We start from the raw sequence: 18,260 nt of genomic DNA on the forward strand, positions 1-18,260 counted from the left end.
ATAAAATCCAACATCCTTTCATGATTAAGAAAACACTCAGAAAACTACAACAGAACTTTCTCAGCATGACAAAGGCACTGATGGACACCATGACACTCAATAGTGAGAGACGGAAAGCGTTCCCCCAACACTGCGAACAAGACAAGGACGCCTGCTTTCACCACTGCTATTCAGTATTGTCCTGGAGTCCTAGCCAGAGCTCTTAGACGAGAAAAACAAATAAAAGGTATCTACATTGAAAGGGAAGAAGTATAACTTTCTATTCACAGGTGATACGATGCTATTAAGAATCCAAAGTGGGGCTTCCCTTGTGGCTGCTAATGTAAGAGACATGGGTTCAATCCCTGATCCAGGAAGATCCCACATGCCAAGGAGCAAATAAGCTCGTGTGCCACAACTACCGAGCCTGTGCTTCAGAGCCCGAGAGCCGCAAATACTGAGCCATGTGCTACAGCTACTGAAGCCCCAGCACCTGGGAGCCCATGCTCTCCAACAAGATCAGACACCACAATGAGAAGCCTGTGCACCCCAACTAGAGAGTAGTCCCCACTCTCTGAAACTGGAGAAAATCCGTGTGCAACAGTGAAGACCCAGCACAGCCAAAAAAAAGAATCCAAAAGAAGCTACCAGAGGTAATAATAAATTCAGTAAAAATGCCGGGTACAAAATGAACATACATAAGTTAGTTGTTTTTTATACACCTGTAATGAAAAACCTGAAAATGAATTAAGATAACAATTTCATTTACAATACCATCTAAAATAATAAAATGCCTAGGTATAAATATAACCAAGGAGGTAGGTGAAAGCCTTGTAGACTGAAAACTACAAACATTATTGAAAGACATTAAAGACCTAAATAAATAGAAACACATCCTTTATTCATGGGTAGGAATACTGCCAAGATGTCAATACTATCCAGCATGATCTACAATATAGTCCCAATCAAAATTCCAATAGTCTGGCAGAAACAGAAACTCCAATCCTTAAGTTCATATGGAAGTGAAAGGGGCCCCTAACAGCCTAAACAATATTGGGGGAAAGAAAAAACAAAGAAGTTGAAGAACTCACACTTTCCAACTTCAAAACTTAACACAAAACTATGGTAATCAAAACACTGTAATACTATTGTAAGGAAAAACATACAGATTAATGAAAGAGAACTGAGAGTTCATTAATAAATCCATGTAGCTATGGCCAAATCATTTTCTACAAAGCTACCAATTCCATTCTATGGGGGAAAATTAGTGAAATAAATGGCTCTGGAACAACTGCATTTCCACATGCAAAAGAATGAAGTTGGACCCTTGCAACACACCATATACAAAATTAATACAGATCAACAATCTAAACAAAAAGAACTACAACCGTAATACTCTTAGAAGAAAACACAGAAAAATTTTAACTTGAATCTGGCAATGGCTTCTTAGATACAACATAGAAAGCACTGCAAACACACAAACAGGACTCCATCAAAATATAAAACTTTAGTGCATCAAAAGATATTAAGAAAGTAAAAAGAGAATGGGAGAAAACATCTACAAATGGGAAAAAACATCTACAAATCATACCTAATAAGGGTTTAATATCCAGAGTACATAAAAAACTACATCTCAGCAACAAAAGGACAAACAATCTGATTTAAAAATGAACAAGACTTGAAAGCAAATCTCCAAAGATATCCAAATGGCCAATAAGTACATGAAAAAATGCTCAACATAATTAGTGGCCACAGTGGCGAGGGAGGGAGGGAGAGAAAGAGGACGAGAGAAAAAGAACAAACAGCAAGGCTGTGGCTAAACTGGACCCCTCATGCATGGCTGGTGGGAACTGAAAAGGGTACAGCCACTTTGGAAAGTTAGGTGGGTCCTCACAAAAGCTAAACAATTATTACATGATCCAGCAAAAAAATGAAAATAGGGCCTCAAACAGACACATATGAGCCAAAGTTCACTACAGCATTATTCACAATAGCCAAAAGACAAAATCAACCCTAGTGTCTATTAACAGATAAACTGATAAAATGCAATATGTGGTTATATAGCGGACTGCTGCTGCTGCTGCTGCTGCTGCTGCTGCTGCTGCTAGGTCGCTTCAGTTGTGTCCGACTCTGTGCAACCCCATAGATGGCAGCCCACCAGGCTCCCCTGTCCCTGGGATTCTCCAGGCAAGAAAACTGGAGTGGGTTGCCATTTCCTTCTCCAATGCATAAAAGTGAAAAGTGAAAGTGATGTCACTCAGTCGTGTCCGACCCTCAGCGATCCCATGGACTGCAGCCTTCCAGGCTCCTCCGTCCATGGGATCTTCCAGGCAAGAGTACTGGAGCGGGGTGCCATTGCCTTCTCCTCGCTTGGCCATAAGAAGGACTAACATATTGACACGTGCCACAACATGAACCTCAAAAACATTAAGTAAAATAAGCAAGTCACAAAAGATCCAATATTGCACGCTCCACTCACATGAAATATCTTTAACAGACAAATCTATGGAGACATATAGTAGATTACAGGTTATCAGGGGCTGTGGTGGGAGCATAGGGATTTATTACTTAACAGTTTCTGTTTGAGATGATAACAACTAGATGGTGGAATCTAGTTGCAAAACAGTGTGAATGTAATTAATGGTACTGAATTGTACACTTAAAAATGGCTAAATGGGCAATTCCCCTGGTGGTCCAGTGATTATAACTCGGAGATTTCAACACTACAGCCAGGGTTCAGTCCCTGGTCAGAGAAATAAGATCCCACGAGTCACACAGCAATGGCAATTTCATGTTATATCTTACTTTTATAAAAAATTTCTAAGTACACTTGGAAGATTTAAGGGGAAAAGAGATTAAAATAGTTCATTACTTATCTTATACTGATTACATATTGAAATAATATTTGTAACATATGGGGCTAAATAAACTAAATTATTAAATTAAAAAAATAAAGAACTGGAAAAGTCTTTGCCAACACCAAAGAGGCGCTGCAACCACTGCAGGTGCACAGGGTCCTGTGTTCAGACAGGTCAGTGCAGGGTGAGTCCCTGCTATCACCATTTTTAAAATGTTGATAAGTTAACTCTGAATTTGTTTTATGACGTGAAGTCTGACAGGACAACGAAGCGCACACCAGGGGCTTGAAGCTTCAGCTCACACACGGTCCCACCGCCACTGTTTCTGGGACAGAGCCTGTCCCTGCTCTCGGTCCCCATACCCTCCATGCTCCCCTCTCCCACAACCACTCTGAGACTCTCGCCCACCAGCTGGGGCAAGAGCTATCAGGAGGTCCACATTCCACAGTCACCCTGCTAAAAGCCAGGTTCAGACCTGGGGAGAGGAGGAGGCAAGGTGGTCACCAGCCTCACCCTGGGCTGGCAGCACCACGGTGTTTGGCAGATAACTTGGCACCTAGAGCCCACTCTGAATCCAAGTACCAGAAGCATCCTGGCTCAGAAGCTGAAATCACGTGGGAGCTATCATCTGCCTGGGACAGCACACTTCCCCACATTTTCATTTTGCACAGGGCCCTTCAAAGTATCTAGCTAGCCTTTAATACGGAGAAGGCAATGGTACCCGACTCCAGTACTCTTGCCTGGAAAATCCCATGGACAGAGGAGCCTGGTAGGCTGCAGTCCATGGAGTCGCTAAGAGGCAGAAACGACTGAGCGAGTTCACTTTCACTTTTCACTTTCATGCACTGGAGAAGGAAATGGCAACCCACTCCAGTGTTCTTGCCTGGAGAACCCCAGGGACGGGGGAGCCTGGTGGGCTGCTGTCTCTGGGGTCGCACAGAGTTGGACACGACTGAAGTGACTTAGCAGCAGCAGCAGCCTTTACTATAACGGATCAAATGTTGTTAACTTGCACATATATACCTGTGATGGATTCATTTTGATATTTGGCAAAACTAATACAATTATGTAAAGTTTAAAAATAAAATAAAATTAAAAAAATAAAATAAAATAAAAAAATAAAAAATTACTTCATCTCCCTAGGGAAAAAAAAAAAAAGAACCTCTTCAAGATACTTTAAGGAGTTGCAGGGTTTAGATCTACTTTTAGAAAAGGAGATAAGGTTCGTGGAAGAGCTTATTTTCCCTCAGGTTTACTTTCAGCCAGGTTTCTGACAAGAACTGTACAGCCTATGATTTGAGGTCCTAACTCTTAGGATGAATGGAGTCATATACACTTTGGAACTCCAAGAAGGCAGAGTGAATTCTCACTATGAAGTCTGAAATGCTGGATAAGGAAACAGAAAGGACCCTGACAGGTGTCAGATAAACGTCCTCCTGTTTCATTTGGTCAGTGTTGGTTTTCATCACTTTTAACCAAGAACTCTAATTACTACAATGGATTAAGAGTAAGTACATTTGACATTAAAAAGTTCTTAATGTGGGATTCAGTGAAAAGAAAACACAAAGCCAACACATGGTTAGAGCATGTTCTGTCTCTAAAAATCTGAAAAGATATTAATATAACAATGTTTACCATGGAGATTCTAGGGTAACAGCATACAAGCAAGTCATTTTTTTCTCTATGTTTCTATGTATATTTTCTAATTTTTCTATAATGAACTTTTATATTGCTTGAGTTTTCAGAAAGTCTGCAGAATATAAGACCAACTACAAATTAATAAAAACAAAATTTCCCCCCAAAAGAATTAGTAAAATTTAACCCAATAGTTAATTAACTAAAAATACTGGTATGCCATTCAAATGTCTTACTTTTCTTTTGTGAAATATACATACATCTGTGTCAGCATAGTCTTGGAAAGAAAAAGTTAACAGTCTTGAACAAATTGAGATGAGTAAACAATCTTAGACTGACTAAGGAAGCAAGTTAGTGAGGAATGTCCAGTTTTATGCAATGTCAAAATCAAAGGACTCCAGGATGAAAAACTGTAGTTGTTACTGACATTTTATCTAAATAAAACACTAAGTTTATAACAGAATTCTATTTTAGAAGTGAATTCACATTAAAGGAGACTAAAGAGAGATGACAACCAAAGGCAATACCTGACCTGAGGGACACATAAACAAACAGCATCAGGTATTATGAGAGGTTTGGAGAAAAACAGAGCAGGTAAGATAATGAAGTGGAAAGAGCAGAATTTTAGGGGGAAGATTTTTCTGGGGCAGCAACGTTTGACAAGCAAACTACTTGAGATCTTTTCTTCAGAAAGTTTACTTTAAAGCAAAAACCAATTCTGACCATTAATGAGAATCCTGGTAATTATTAGTCTTTCAGCCCTTTTTTATAAATAAAATCAATCTGGTTCAAAGTCTGAGATTTAAAAATTAAGAAACTGATCTCTTCCTGGGCCAGTAATATCTTGAATCAAATTATTCACAACTCTGAAAAATTCAAAGCAGACACAGTCCCTATTTTCAGTAGTTATGAATTAAACATGCACAGAATGGCTATAAAGCTACATAGCAAGCTTTATTTAACAATTTTTATGTCTTTATGCCAGCCATATATTCTCAAGTTATAATATTATATGAGAACAGAGTTCATCATAAAGAATGTGACTGTGACTTTAATTTTTTCAACTTTTGTAAGACTGCATGTATTAAATTCACAAATCAAAAAAGACAAAAGAAAACAAACAACCCTACTGTACAAGTATGCATCCCCGTTTGGGATTACTCTAATACTGAAAAACTGATTTAGTCTTTTTCTGTTAAAAAAATTTAAGTAATTCAACATATTCCCCTCAAAGATCAAAAACAAATATATTCTGCAACTAACGGCTGTATATTGTCACCCTGCTTATTGAACTTCTATGCAGAGTACATCATGAGAAACGCTGGGCTGGAGGAAGCACAAGCTGGAATCAAGATTGCCAGGAGAAGTATCAATAACCTCAGATATGCAGATGACACCACCCTTATGGCAGAAAGTGAAGAGGAACTAAAAAGCCTCTTGATGAAAGTGAAAGAGGAGAGTGAAAAAGTTGGCTTAAAGCTCAACATTCAGAAAACTAAGATCATGGCATCTGGTCCCATCACTTCATGGGAAATAGATGGGGAGACAGTGGAAACAGTGTCAGACTTTATTTTTGGGGGCTCCAAAATCACTGCAGATGGTGACTGCAGCAATGAAATTAAAAGACGCTTACTCCTTGGAAGCAAAGTTATGACCAACCTAGATAGCATATTCAAAAGCAGAGACATTACTTTGTCAACAAAGGTCCATCTAGTCAAGGCTATGGTTTTTCCAGTGGTCATGTATGGATATGAGAGTTGGACTGTGAAGAAAGCTGAGTGCCGAAGAATTGATGCTTTTGAACTGTGGTGTTGGAGAAGACTCTCGAAGAGTCCCTTGGACTGCAAGGAGATCCAACCAGCCCATCCTAAAGGAGATCAGCCCTGGGTGTTCATTGGAAGGACTGATGCTAAAGCTGAAAGTCCAATACTTTGGCCACCTGATGCAGACAGCTGTCTCATTTGAAAAGACCCTGATGCTGGGGAAGATTGAGGGCAGGAGGAGAAGGGGACGACAGAGGATGAGATGGCTGGATGGCATCACCGACTCAATGGACATGGGTTTGGGTGGACTCCGGGAGTTGGTGATGGACAGGGAGGCCTGGTGTGCTGCGGTTCATGGGGTCGCAAAGAGTCAGACATGACTGAGCAACTGAACTGAATGACCCTCTTAAAGTAACTAAAAACTGGAGCCTAAAGAAGTCACTTTAAACCATAAAGACATAAATAAAAAGGAATGCTGTTCCTGGGCCTCATTTTAAGAGGCAGTACTTTCCACCTTGAAGCATCTGACCTGTTCGAAGTCCCGTTCAGTGTCCCACTCAAAGAGTCCCCCTCAGCCCAGGGCTTCCGGGGTTACTGTCTTCTCTTCAACCATTACACGTGTCCTCTTACCTTCAGCAGCTCCTTGCAGCTGTCAAGCCCAATGTCCACAAGAATGCTTTTCACCTTTTTCCGTACCTTCCTGATGTTGTCAAGATTCTCCACGGGAATTTGAAACATTTTTGAAATTTTCCTTTAAAGGAAAGAAAACAAAATTATAATAAGTGTATACACACACACACACACACACACACACACACACACACACAAGGCGCTAGTGGTAAAGAACCCGCCTGCCAATGCAGGAGACATAAGAGACATGGGTTCGTTCCCTGGGTCAGGAAGATCCCCTGAAGGAGGGCATGGCAGCCCACTCCAGTATTCTTGTCTGGAGAATCCCATGGACAGAGGAGCCTGGTGGGCTATAGTCCATAGGGTCAAAAAGAGCCGGACACAACTGAAGCAACTTAGCACGCATCCATATATACACACATACATGTATGTGCATAAAATTTTTAAAAACAGGGTAGGTAAAGAAAGCAGAGTAATTTTCAACAAATTATTCTGGGACAATTAGATTTCCACAATCAAAGAATAAGTTGGATTCTTTCCTATTAGTATACACAAAAATTAATTCAAAATGAGTCCTATACATCCATGCACAAGTGAAAACTTCAAAACTCTCAGAAGATAACACAGGCATAAATTGTCATGACATTGGACTTGGCAACAGGTTCCCAGATATGATATCATAAAACACTAGGAACAAGAGAAAAAGTAGCTAAGATGGACTTCATCAAAATGAAAAACGTACATGCTTCAAAGAAAACCATCAAAAAAATGAAAAGAGAATCCACAACATGGGAGAAAACATTTGTAAATCTTATTTCTGATAAGGAACTTATATCTAGAATATATAAAAAAATCTCCGATGACAACAATTAAAGAACAAATATGCCAACTTAAAAACAGGAAAAGGATCTGGATATTTCTACAAAGACAATATACAAATGGCTATTAAGCACTTAAGAATATGCTAGGCAACATTAGCTATGGGGAAAAGCAAATAGAAACCATCATGAGATAACTCGTCACACCAACTAGAATGGCTGTCAATCTTAAAAGAAGTAGCAGTAACAGTGCTGGCACGGATGTGAAGAAAGTAGATCCCCCATACACTGCTGGCAGTAATGGCAGAAAAATGGTGCAGCCGGTCTGGGAAAGTCCAGCAGGTCCTCAAGGATTAAACATGTAAGTACCATATGAACCAGCAATACCACTTGAGAGAAATAAAAAACCTGCATCCAAACAAAAGCCTGAACAAGAACGTTCACAGCACCATTACTTGTAACAGTCAAAAACTAAAAAGCGCAAATGTCCATCAACTGATAGATACATAAAATGTGTGTATCGGAAGAATGGAATATTATTTGGCCATAAAAAGTGAAGTACTGATGCATGTTACACTGATAACCCTTGGGAAATATTATTCTAAGTGAAAGGCATCAGACACAAAGGACCACATATTATATGATTCAATTGATAGGAAATGTCCAGAATAGACAAAATTTACAGAGACAAAAAGGAGAACATTGGTTGCTTAGGGGCTGAGGAGAATGGAAGGTGATGGCTAAGTTTCTTTCTGGAACAGTGACAATGTCCTAAATCGACTGTGGTGATGTTATGCACAACTCTGTGAATGTGCTAAATAAAAACCACTGACTGTACACTTTAAGCAAATGAACTGTACGGAATGTAAATTACATCTCAGTAATGCTGCTTTTGGGCTTTTCTAGTAGATCAGTTGGTAAAGAACTTGCCTACAATGCAGGAGACCCAGGTTTGATTCCTGAGTTGGGAAGATCCCCTGGAGAAGGAAATGGCACCCCACTCTAGTATTCTTGCCTGGAGAATCCCATGGACAGAGGGGTCTGGCGGGCTACAATCCATAGGGTCGCAAGAGTTGGACACATCTTAGCAACTAAACCACCACCAACTCTGCTTTTAAAATATCTGAAAAGGCATAAAATTAAAACAAATCCTGTGGTAGCTGACCAGGATAAAAGGTACAGCTGTGACCTTATTATCTGTAATAAATACGGATTCTAAAAATATATATTTGTTAATGTGTATGTGTATATTGTACAGCTCAGGCCACTGCAAGAGCCTAGAAGTAGTTACACACCAGTAGCAGACCACGCCTTGGGCTCAAATCATCCTTTCTAAATATCACTTTCCCTTAAAAGGAAGCAGGGCTCCTTGCAAAAATGGCTGATTTCAGGGCTGGAGCACGGAAGAGACAAAATGATCCTAGAATGTCTTCTGCCAGAAAATAAAGGAGTTGCTCAGAAAACGGGGAGACGTGTCAAAAGTACTCAAGTCAGCTTGAAGAAGTTTCCACAAGCCAAGTATGGGACAATGTGGGTACCAAATAAATGACAGTAACAGATTATAACCTGCGGCCCTGAAGTTTCCAAAGATAATGTCACCGTATCGCCCATCCCACATGCTTTCCTCACAACATGTCAGTGACACTCCTCCCAAGCAGGAGAGGCATCTACGCTCCCACTCCTTGAACCTGGAAAGAACTCGGCAGCTCCCTCGACCAATAAAGCATGGCTATGTGAATGCCCAGGCTAGACCACAAAACGCCACACACTTCCTTGCCCTGAGGGTACCATTACTCTTGGACTCTAGACTCCTTATTGCAAGAAGCTCAACTAGCCCACATGGAAAGGCTCCACATCAACCACTGAACATGAGAGTGAAGATGCTCTTACAGCCTGCAGCTGTCCACTCACCCCAAGTCTTTTGAGTTTTCTCAGGTGAGGCCCCAGACATTGCGGAACATAAACGAGCCATCTCCCCTTGCTCCCACCTGAAGAATTACTGAATTTTTATATAAAATGTTTCCCTCCACGAAGTTTTAGGGTGGTTGGGTATTCAGAAACAGTTATCAAAATATAACTCACTAGAACATAAACTCAAGTTCATGATAACAAAAATAATTAAATTTAAAGTTTAGTCAAGAACAGGGTATTTTATATCATTTCCAAGCACCTCCCCACAAAATACTCATTAATAACCAAGGGGAAAACAGTAATTCACAGAAGTCTGGAAGACATCTAATTAAGAGACAAAATTCCCTGTAAACTTCAGAAGTATCCAGATGATACAAGAGCACCATTCATAATAGCCAAACTGTGGAAACAATCCAAGTGTCCATCAAATGGTGAACACATGAGCAAAATATGACATATTCATACCACAAAACACTACAATAAATATAACTAGGCACTGATGCACACAACAGCAAGAATCAGTATCTCAAAAACATGATGCTAAGTCAAAGAACACAGATGCAAGGTCCTCATATTGTCTGACTCCATTTATATGAAACGCCCAGGAGAAATCTACAGATATAGAAGGTAGATTAGTGGTCAGCTGTGGGTAACCGCACATGGATAGGTTTTTGGGGAAAGTGCTGGAAATGTTCTAATACTAGATTGTGTTGTTGGTTGCACAATTCTATAAATTTACTAAAAATCAACTAATTATACTTCTTAAAGACATGGGAACACCAGACTACTTTACCTGTCTGCTGAGAAGTCTGTATGCAGGACAAGAAGCAACAGTTAGAACTGGACATGGAAAAATGTACTGGTTCTTGGGAAAGGAGCACAACAAGGCTGTGTATCATCACCCTGCTTATATAACTTATATGCAGAGTTGTTGTTGTTCAGTCCCTAAGTCATGTCTGACTCTTTGCGACCCCACTGTCTGCAGCACACCAGGATTCCCTGTCTTTCACTATCTCACAGAGTTTACTCAAACTCATGTCCACTGAGTCAGTGATGCCATCCAACCATCTCATCCTCTGTCATCCCCTTCTCCTCTTGCCCTCAATCTCAATCAAACAACCCAGCATCAGGGTTGTTTCCAATGAGTCGGCTCTTCAAAGGAGGAGGCCAAAGTATTTGAGCTTCAGCTTTCAGCAGCAATCCTTCCAATGAACAGAGTACATCATGGGAAATGCCAGGCTGGATGACTCACAAGCCGGAATCCAGATTGCAGGGAGAAATATCATAACTTCAGATATGCAGATGATACCACTCTAATGACAGAAAGGGAAGAGCAACTAAAGAGCCTCTTGTTGAGAGTGAAAGCGAAAAAGTGAAAAAGCTGGCTTAAAACTCAATGTTCAAAAAACTAAGACCATGGCATCTGGTCCCATCACTTCATGGTAAATAGATGGGGGAAAAGTGGAAATAGCTGCAGATTTTATTTTCTTGGGCTCCAAAATCACCGTGGACAGTGACTGCAGCCACGAAATTAAGACACTTGCTCCTTGGAAGGAAAGCTATGACAAACCTAGACAGCACATTAAAAAGCAGAGACATCACTTGACGACAAAGGTCCATAGTCAAAGCTATGGTTTTTCCAGTAGTCATGTATGGATACGAGACTTGGGCCATAAAAACAACTGAGCACCGAAGAATTGATGCTTTTCAACTATAGGAAAAGACTGTTGAGAATCCCTTCGACAGCAAGGAGATCAAACCAGTCAATCTTAAAGGAAATCAACACTGAATTGGAAGGACTGATGTTGAAGCTGAAACTCCAATACTTTGGCCACCTGATGTGAAGAGCTGACTCACTGGAAAAGACCCTGATGCTGGGAAAGACTGAAGGCAGGAGGAGAAAGAGACGACAGAGGCTGAGATGGTGGGATGGCATCACTGACTCAATGGACATGAGTTTGAGCAAACTCTGGGACATAGTGTAGGACAGGGAAGCCTGGTGTGCTGCAGACCATGAGGTCGAAAAGAGTTGGCCACTACTTAGTAAATGAACAATAACAATACTTAGACAAAGAAGGTGCAACGAAAAACTAAGGAACTGTTTCAGATTGTGAGAGACTAAAGAAAATTAAATACAATGTGTAATTCTAACTAGATTCTTTACTATAAATAATGTTTCTGGAACAACTGGCAAAACTTCAATGTGGGCTGAGAATCAGATGCTAACAATGCATTGATTTTCTGATTTTGATGGTTGTGGGTATGTAGAATGGATTTTGATGGTTCCGGGTATGTAGAATGTCCTTATTGTAGGAAATGGACAATACTGGAGTCATCTGGCATCTTTTCTGGCAACTTAGCTTCAAATGATTCAGGGGAAGTTCTTTGTACACCGGCAACTTTCTATAAATCTGAAACTATTTCAAAAAAGGTTTTAATGCACAAACTATAAAAACTACAAACAAAATCAGTTAAATTTGAGTTAAAGAAATGTCAGGTAAAATAATGCCAATTTTCAAATTATCAAAACAATAATTTAAAGACTGATAATATCCACTGGTAGTGGCATCACCGACTCGATGGACATGAGTTTGAGCAAGCTCCGGGAGTTGGCGATGGACAGGGAAGCTTGGTGTGCTACAGTCCACCGGGGTACAAAATGTCAGACATGACTGAGCGACTGAACTGAACTGAAATGAACTGACTGGTAGTGAGGTTAAGTAGAAAAACATTAATTTCTCCATGTTTACACATCGACTGGCAGTATCTCCCAAGATTTTTAAACAATTTCTCTGAGTTGGAAATTCCACTTCTAAACCCTTTACAACTCCTCCTCCCTCAAGGATAAGCTTGGAACCCCTTCTAAGAACTCCCAGAATGGCCAGTTTATACTTATTTCATTGCACTCACCTCACTACGTTGTAATTATTTCCTTATATACCTATTTTCCCTTTTGAACTAAACATCTTCAGGGCAGGAATCATGTTTCTCTGAACATCTGGGCCTATCACAGAGGTTCAAAATGGACAGGCTGTAGAGGATTGTTGAGTTGGAGTTCAAGACATTCTAAGTAAATAAATCAGCATCAAAAAATCACTGAGGTAAAGGAGTATCTGAATGTATTTGGCAAAAGGTAAGTAAAACTGAAAACATGGACTGGAATAAAACGAGACATGAAAGGGGCATTAGAGCTAACAGTGGAAAGAACTTTTTCCCGGGTAATAAGAAAATATGAAGTATCGAGAAGCCAATTTGGAATGGGTACATTTTTCAGACAAGTTACCTATGTAAAAATTGTATTTCAGGTTCAGTAAAAAGCGAGTTTGAAGGATCATTTAGCATTTTAGAACCAGAAGATACAAAAAATCATAGCAAGTCAAGTTTTAAAATAATAAAAATCATTAACAATAAAATGCACAAAACTGGGTTCTAGGCTTCAAAAGCATAATTTAAAAGGCAAGTTGTCAAGAACCTTGTGGGAGCATTCTTAAAAATTAAGCACAGCGTCACTTTCAAGCCCAGACTGGCTTCTCTGGCCAGAGCAGCCTCAACAGAAACTTCCCTTCACCTTTTCCACTCACTCCACCAGATGTGCTGGTCTGTCCTCCTTAGAGTTCCCGGAGCACTTCTTTCCCAAAAGCTGGCTGATAAATAGGACTGCCCAAGGTTAAGACCATCATCCACCTATATCTAAAACAAAGAAGCTAAATGTATTGCTTGCAAAGAAATCTGGCCTTACATAGCAAGTGCTGATCTTATCACAGTTGAGAAACAGTAGTACAGGGATTGGCCACATTTCACAGGATGGTTCCCAAGCTGCTCCTGACAGGCCAACTCTCAGGAGGAAGGCGCTGAAGAGGCTTCCAGTGATCAGGCAAGTTTTAAAGGGCTCTGCAGGTACTTGTTCAAGGCTTGGGAGAAGGGCCAAAGTCTTCGTGAACCTGCAGAATAGGAGCTTTTTATTCTCAACTGTACACGCTCCCATTCCCTCATCATTGTTACTGTGGTTCCCTCCCTCAAAACAAGTACACAGGTCCATTCTTAATTTAAAGAAAAAGTTTCCCGTTTATAGCATTTACTGTTTTAGGGAAACCAAGTAAACATAATAAAATAAAAGACAGGTAAATCACAGAAGTTCTGTCAAGATCCTTGGTCTACTGTTGCCAATCACTTTGGGGGGAAAAGCTGACTTTTACCATATTTTATCCATTCTCTAAGAGATGCAAGATTCTACACAAAAGGCTGAGTAGATTAATTAATTAACTGGAAAAGAAGTTGCTTAATGCTTCCATATCTATAGATCCTTTACTGATGCTATTCTCTATATATTCTTAGTACTCAATTAAATCTGTATTTTCACCATTAGGAAACAGCAGGCTAATGCAGCTGTACTATCTACCACGTTTAGTTTACAGTAAATTATTCTTTTCTTTTGTATTTTACTATTATTTTCAGCTGTGTTCAGTGCTTGCTGCTGCACACATGCTTTCTCTAGTTGCAAGGAGCGGGGTTTCTCTTGTTGCAGAGCACGGGCTCTAGGTGCACAGGCTTCAGTAGCTGCAGCATGCAGCTGCACCATGCAGGTTCAGCAGCTGTGGCTCATGGGCATATTAGCCGCACAGCAGCTTCTGGAATCTTCCTGGATCAGGGATCGAACCTGTGTTCCCTGCACTGGCAGGCAGATTCTTATCTACTCTATCATCAGGAAAGTCCCACAGTAAATTACCTTTAATTTCACAGTGTGTGGTAGACATGAATTTACCAAAAATCGCATTAAAGTGCAAAAGAAAATCGGAGAAGGCAATTGCACCCCACTCCAGTACTCTTGCCTGGAAAATCCCATGGATGGTGGAGCCTGGTAGGCTGCAGTCCATGGGGTCACTAAAAGTTGGACACGACTGAGCGACTTCACTTTCACTTTTCACTTTCATGCACTGGAGAAGGAAATGGCAACCCACTCCAGTGTTCTTGCCTGGAGAATCCCAGGGACGGGGGAGCCTGGTGGGCTGCCGTCTATGGGGTCGCACAGAGTAGGACACGACTGAAGTGACTTAGCAGCAGCAGCAAAAGAAAATACTATTTTCCAAAGAGGCACTTAAAGGGTTTTTGTTGCTTTTTAGTATCACGATCATATAAGAATACCCCATTATCAAAAAATACACTGTAAAAAAATGTCATTCTGGTAATAAACAGTAATTTTTTAAGTCATAGAACTTTCTTGTAAGTTCCTGTGAAATCTAAGTTCTGTAATGATTTCACTTGCAAAACAATCCAGAACAATGATCTCACAAGCAAGACTCTGGAGCTACACTGCCTGAGTTCAAGTAAACTCCACAGTTAACTCCTAGTTGTGTGATCTTTAGCAAGTTACTTAATCCAAGGGCCTGTTTTTTCTGTACAACAGGGACTGCACAACCGACTCTGAGAAGTAGTTTTGAGGAAGAAAATTCATTTAATGTAAGAAAAGCACTTAGAACATAAGACTGTGAGTTTGCTATTATCTAACTCCAAAAACTTAAAATGCAACATCCAAAACACTAGGATCATGGCATCCAGTGGAAGCAGTCATAGATTTTATTTTCTTCAGCTCCAAAATCACTGTTGACAGTGACTGCAGCCATGAAATTAAAAGACGCTTGCTCCTTGGAAGGAAACCTATGACAAACCTAGACAGTATTAAAAAGTAAAGACATCACTTTGCCGACAAAGGTCTGTATAGTCAAAGCTACTGTTTTTCCAGTAGTCATGTACAGATGTGAGAGCTGGACCATAAAGAAAGCTGAGCACCAAAAAATTGATGCTTTTGAATTGTGGTGCTGGAGAAGAGAGTCCCTTGGACTGAGAGATCAAACCGGTCCATCCTAAAGGAAATCAACCCTGAATATGCACCAGAAGGACTGATGCTGAAGCTCCAATACTCTGGCCACCTGATGTTAAGAGCTGACTCACTGGATAAAACACTGATGCTACAGAAAGACTGAATGCAAAAGAAGAGGGTGACAGAGAATGAGATGGTTATAGATAGCATCACTGACTCAATGGACTGAATCTGAGCAATCTCTTGGAGACAGTGGAGGACAGAGGAGACTGGAATCCTGCAGTCCTGGTGCTGGGGTGGGGGCGCGGTGTTGGCAGAGTCAGACATGACTTAATGACTGAACAACAAGCTCCAAAAAATATAAATGAAATGCTGAAACTACTCAAATACAGGGTTTAGTTGTTTCTTTTTAAGTAACTTTAAAAACACATGATAGCTATACATGAAAGCAAGAATCAAAGGTCTGGGTTCAAACACAGAAGATCCCTTCTCAGACAGGCTCCTTCAGCAAGTCCTCATGATTCAATGACCTCCTTGTAACACACTGCGAACAGGTCTGTGATAACCGGTGTGGCAGCCACAGCAGAATATTGGGGCGTGACCACTCAAAGTGACTACGACCATAAATTCACCAGGAACATATTGCAAACTTGGATCAAATTAAAAAGGTGTCCCAGATATCTTCAGATAGATAGATATCTTCCCTGGTAGCTCACATGGTAAAGAATCTGGGTTCCATCCCCGGGTCAGGAAGATACCCGAGAGAAGGGAATGGCTACCCACTCCAGTATTCTTGCCTGGAGAATTCCATGGACAGAGGAGCCTGGCGGGCTAGAGTCCATGGCGTTACAGAGTCGGACACGACTTTCACTCACTCATTACGGGAGAGTAAGGCAGAGTGGTTACAAGAATTCTGTGTGTGTGTGTGTGTGAGTTGCTCAGTCGTGTCTGCCTCTTTGCAACCCCACGGACTACAGCCCACCAGGCTTCTCTGTCCATGGAATTCCTCAGGCAATACGGGAGTAAGTTGCCATTTCCTTCCCCATCCTCTTCCGACACCAATCTTCAATTCCTAACCTAAAACCAGCTCTCACATCCTTACCACTGCTCAGTCAGACGAGTGAGCCTATCTCCTCCCAACTCCAGTCCCCCTCCAGACTAGCATCTGTACCCTTAGGACACACAGATCGGTCACTTCCATGTCTAAATACCACTGTCTTCAACAAACTCCCAATTACAACTAGAATATCAAAGTTCGTTCATAACATGGCTATATCCCCAATAACAAGTTACACATATTTGTAAACATGTATGTCTAAACAAGTTACACATACATTACTTGACTTCCAACCAAAGCCGAACACGCGCTTTCCTCAACTCGCACTTTTTACGTGGTCCTCTCCTCCAGAGCGCTCCTCCCGACTCCCGGTCCCACGTGCGTGCTGAGCCCTGTGGGGCTGGCTGGTGCCCTCAAGCACTTGCCCATTTGCATCATAAATCACCACACACAAGAGTCCTCCAAGTCTCAAGAGGCTGCCATTACCCCATTCCATTCAATTATAAAGTTTTAAGAGCATTCCGGCAAGCCTCCCATTCAAATTCAAAGAAAATACTTAAAACATTTAATTATTTAGCTACTGTTCAGTTAAAACTGGCGGCTACTATTTTCGACCTTCCCAAGCCAAGAGTCAGGAGAAATTCTGCGCGCTCTACGTAAGCGCGGTGAGCGGCGGCATGTGAAAAGTTCAACTGTAATGTCAACATCTGCACGTCATCAGTATTCACACCGAGAACTCCAGGGTGAAGGAATTGGGGCTCCTCTCAGCTGTGCGCTCAAGAAAAAACCCGCCACAACGCAGGCAGCCGAGCCCGCCTCTGCTCTGCCCGGCCTGCGTCCGCGCTCGCTCCGGGCGGCCCTCCGGCTCCCAGCCCGCCCCCTTCCCCGGCCCTCCCCGGCCGCCGCCCTGTCCCCGCGTTCCCCTCGCCCTGATGCCGTCCCCCGCCCCGCCTCCCGGGCCCCATCCCCGCCCCCCTCGACCCCGGCCCACGTGACGCGGAGGGACGACGGGCGCCCTTCGGGCCACGAGCCCCGCGCTGGCAGAACGTCGCGGGATTCGGGAGGCGGCCACGGGCCGCCGGGTGTGGGCGGGGTGGGGCGGGGCCGCCGCCGGGACTTCGCAGGCCGGGCCAGGGGCGTCGCCGCGGGCAGGGCCGGGGTTACCTACCGCTGGGCGCCCGCAGCGCCGCCGCGTCCCTCGCACGTCTGGCCGCGCCCGCTGGGGCCCCGCGCCCGCCCGCCTCCGCCCCGCGCGGCGGGACCCCCGCTCGGCGCGCGCCACCCCGCGCGACCCCGTCCCCTCCTCCCAGCTCGGCCAGAAAGAGAAAATGGCGCTCGATTGGCCTCCGGAAGTGACGCGCACCCTCATTTGCATGCCGATGCAGTCAACCAATGGGAGAAGAGCATGCATGGGACCCCCTACTGGGCACTGACCCACAGGCCCCTTTGGGCCCCTGCCTTAAGCTGAACTGGAGGCTCAGCAGTGGGAATGGGGTTTTGTGTTGAAGCCCCCTCCCCTGACCCCACTCTTGCCACAGTGAACTGGCCTGCTAGCTTTTCACATCTACAAACTATCGTGAGAGTTTGAGGTGATGGCGTCACTAGAGGGGGCGGGGCCTGTGCGTCGTTCGTCACGTGACCAATCACGTGGGTTCCCTAGAGCTTTGGCTTCATTTGCATGAGGTGGGGTGGAGCTAGAGGCAGTAGCAGGAATAGGTGGCCCCGCCCACATCTCAGAGCCAATGGGAAACCAGCTGTGAGGGGAATCCTGCCCTATCATTGGAGGATAGA

The 18,260-nt window shown here is 42.6% G+C and overlaps 1 protein-coding gene across 5 annotated transcripts in view; it reads right to left on the reverse strand.

Moving 5' to 3' along the window:
• ADNP2 (ADNP homeobox 2) overlaps nucleotides 1-17,721 on the reverse strand; it is a 32,615-nt gene extending 14,894 nt beyond the window's left edge. The window contains exons 1-3 of one of the 5 annotated variants that reach the window (XM_061399451.1): nucleotides 17,638-17,721; nucleotides 13,334-13,535; nucleotides 6,866-6,986 (exon numbers count right to left, since the gene is read on the reverse strand). In XM_061399451.1, coding sequence (XP_061255435.1) covers nucleotides 6,866-6,986; nucleotides 13,334-13,335 — 123 coding nt within the window. In that variant the 5' untranslated portion in view covers nucleotides 13,336-13,535; nucleotides 17,638-17,721. Of the gene's footprint in view, nucleotides 1-6,865; nucleotides 6,987-13,162; nucleotides 16,857-17,637 lie in introns of those variants that run through there. The other 4 variants (XM_061399452.1, XM_061399450.1, XM_061399448.1 and 1 more) reach the window with 4 other exon arrangements.
• Nucleotides 17,722-18,260: the final 539 nt, after the last annotated feature.

This window comes from Bos javanicus, chromosome 24 (assembly GCF_032452875.1).
Source record: "Bos javanicus breed banteng chromosome 24, ARS-OSU_banteng_1.0, whole genome shotgun sequence".
Taxonomy (NCBI): domain Eukaryota; kingdom Metazoa; phylum Chordata; class Mammalia; order Artiodactyla; family Bovidae; genus Bos; species Bos javanicus.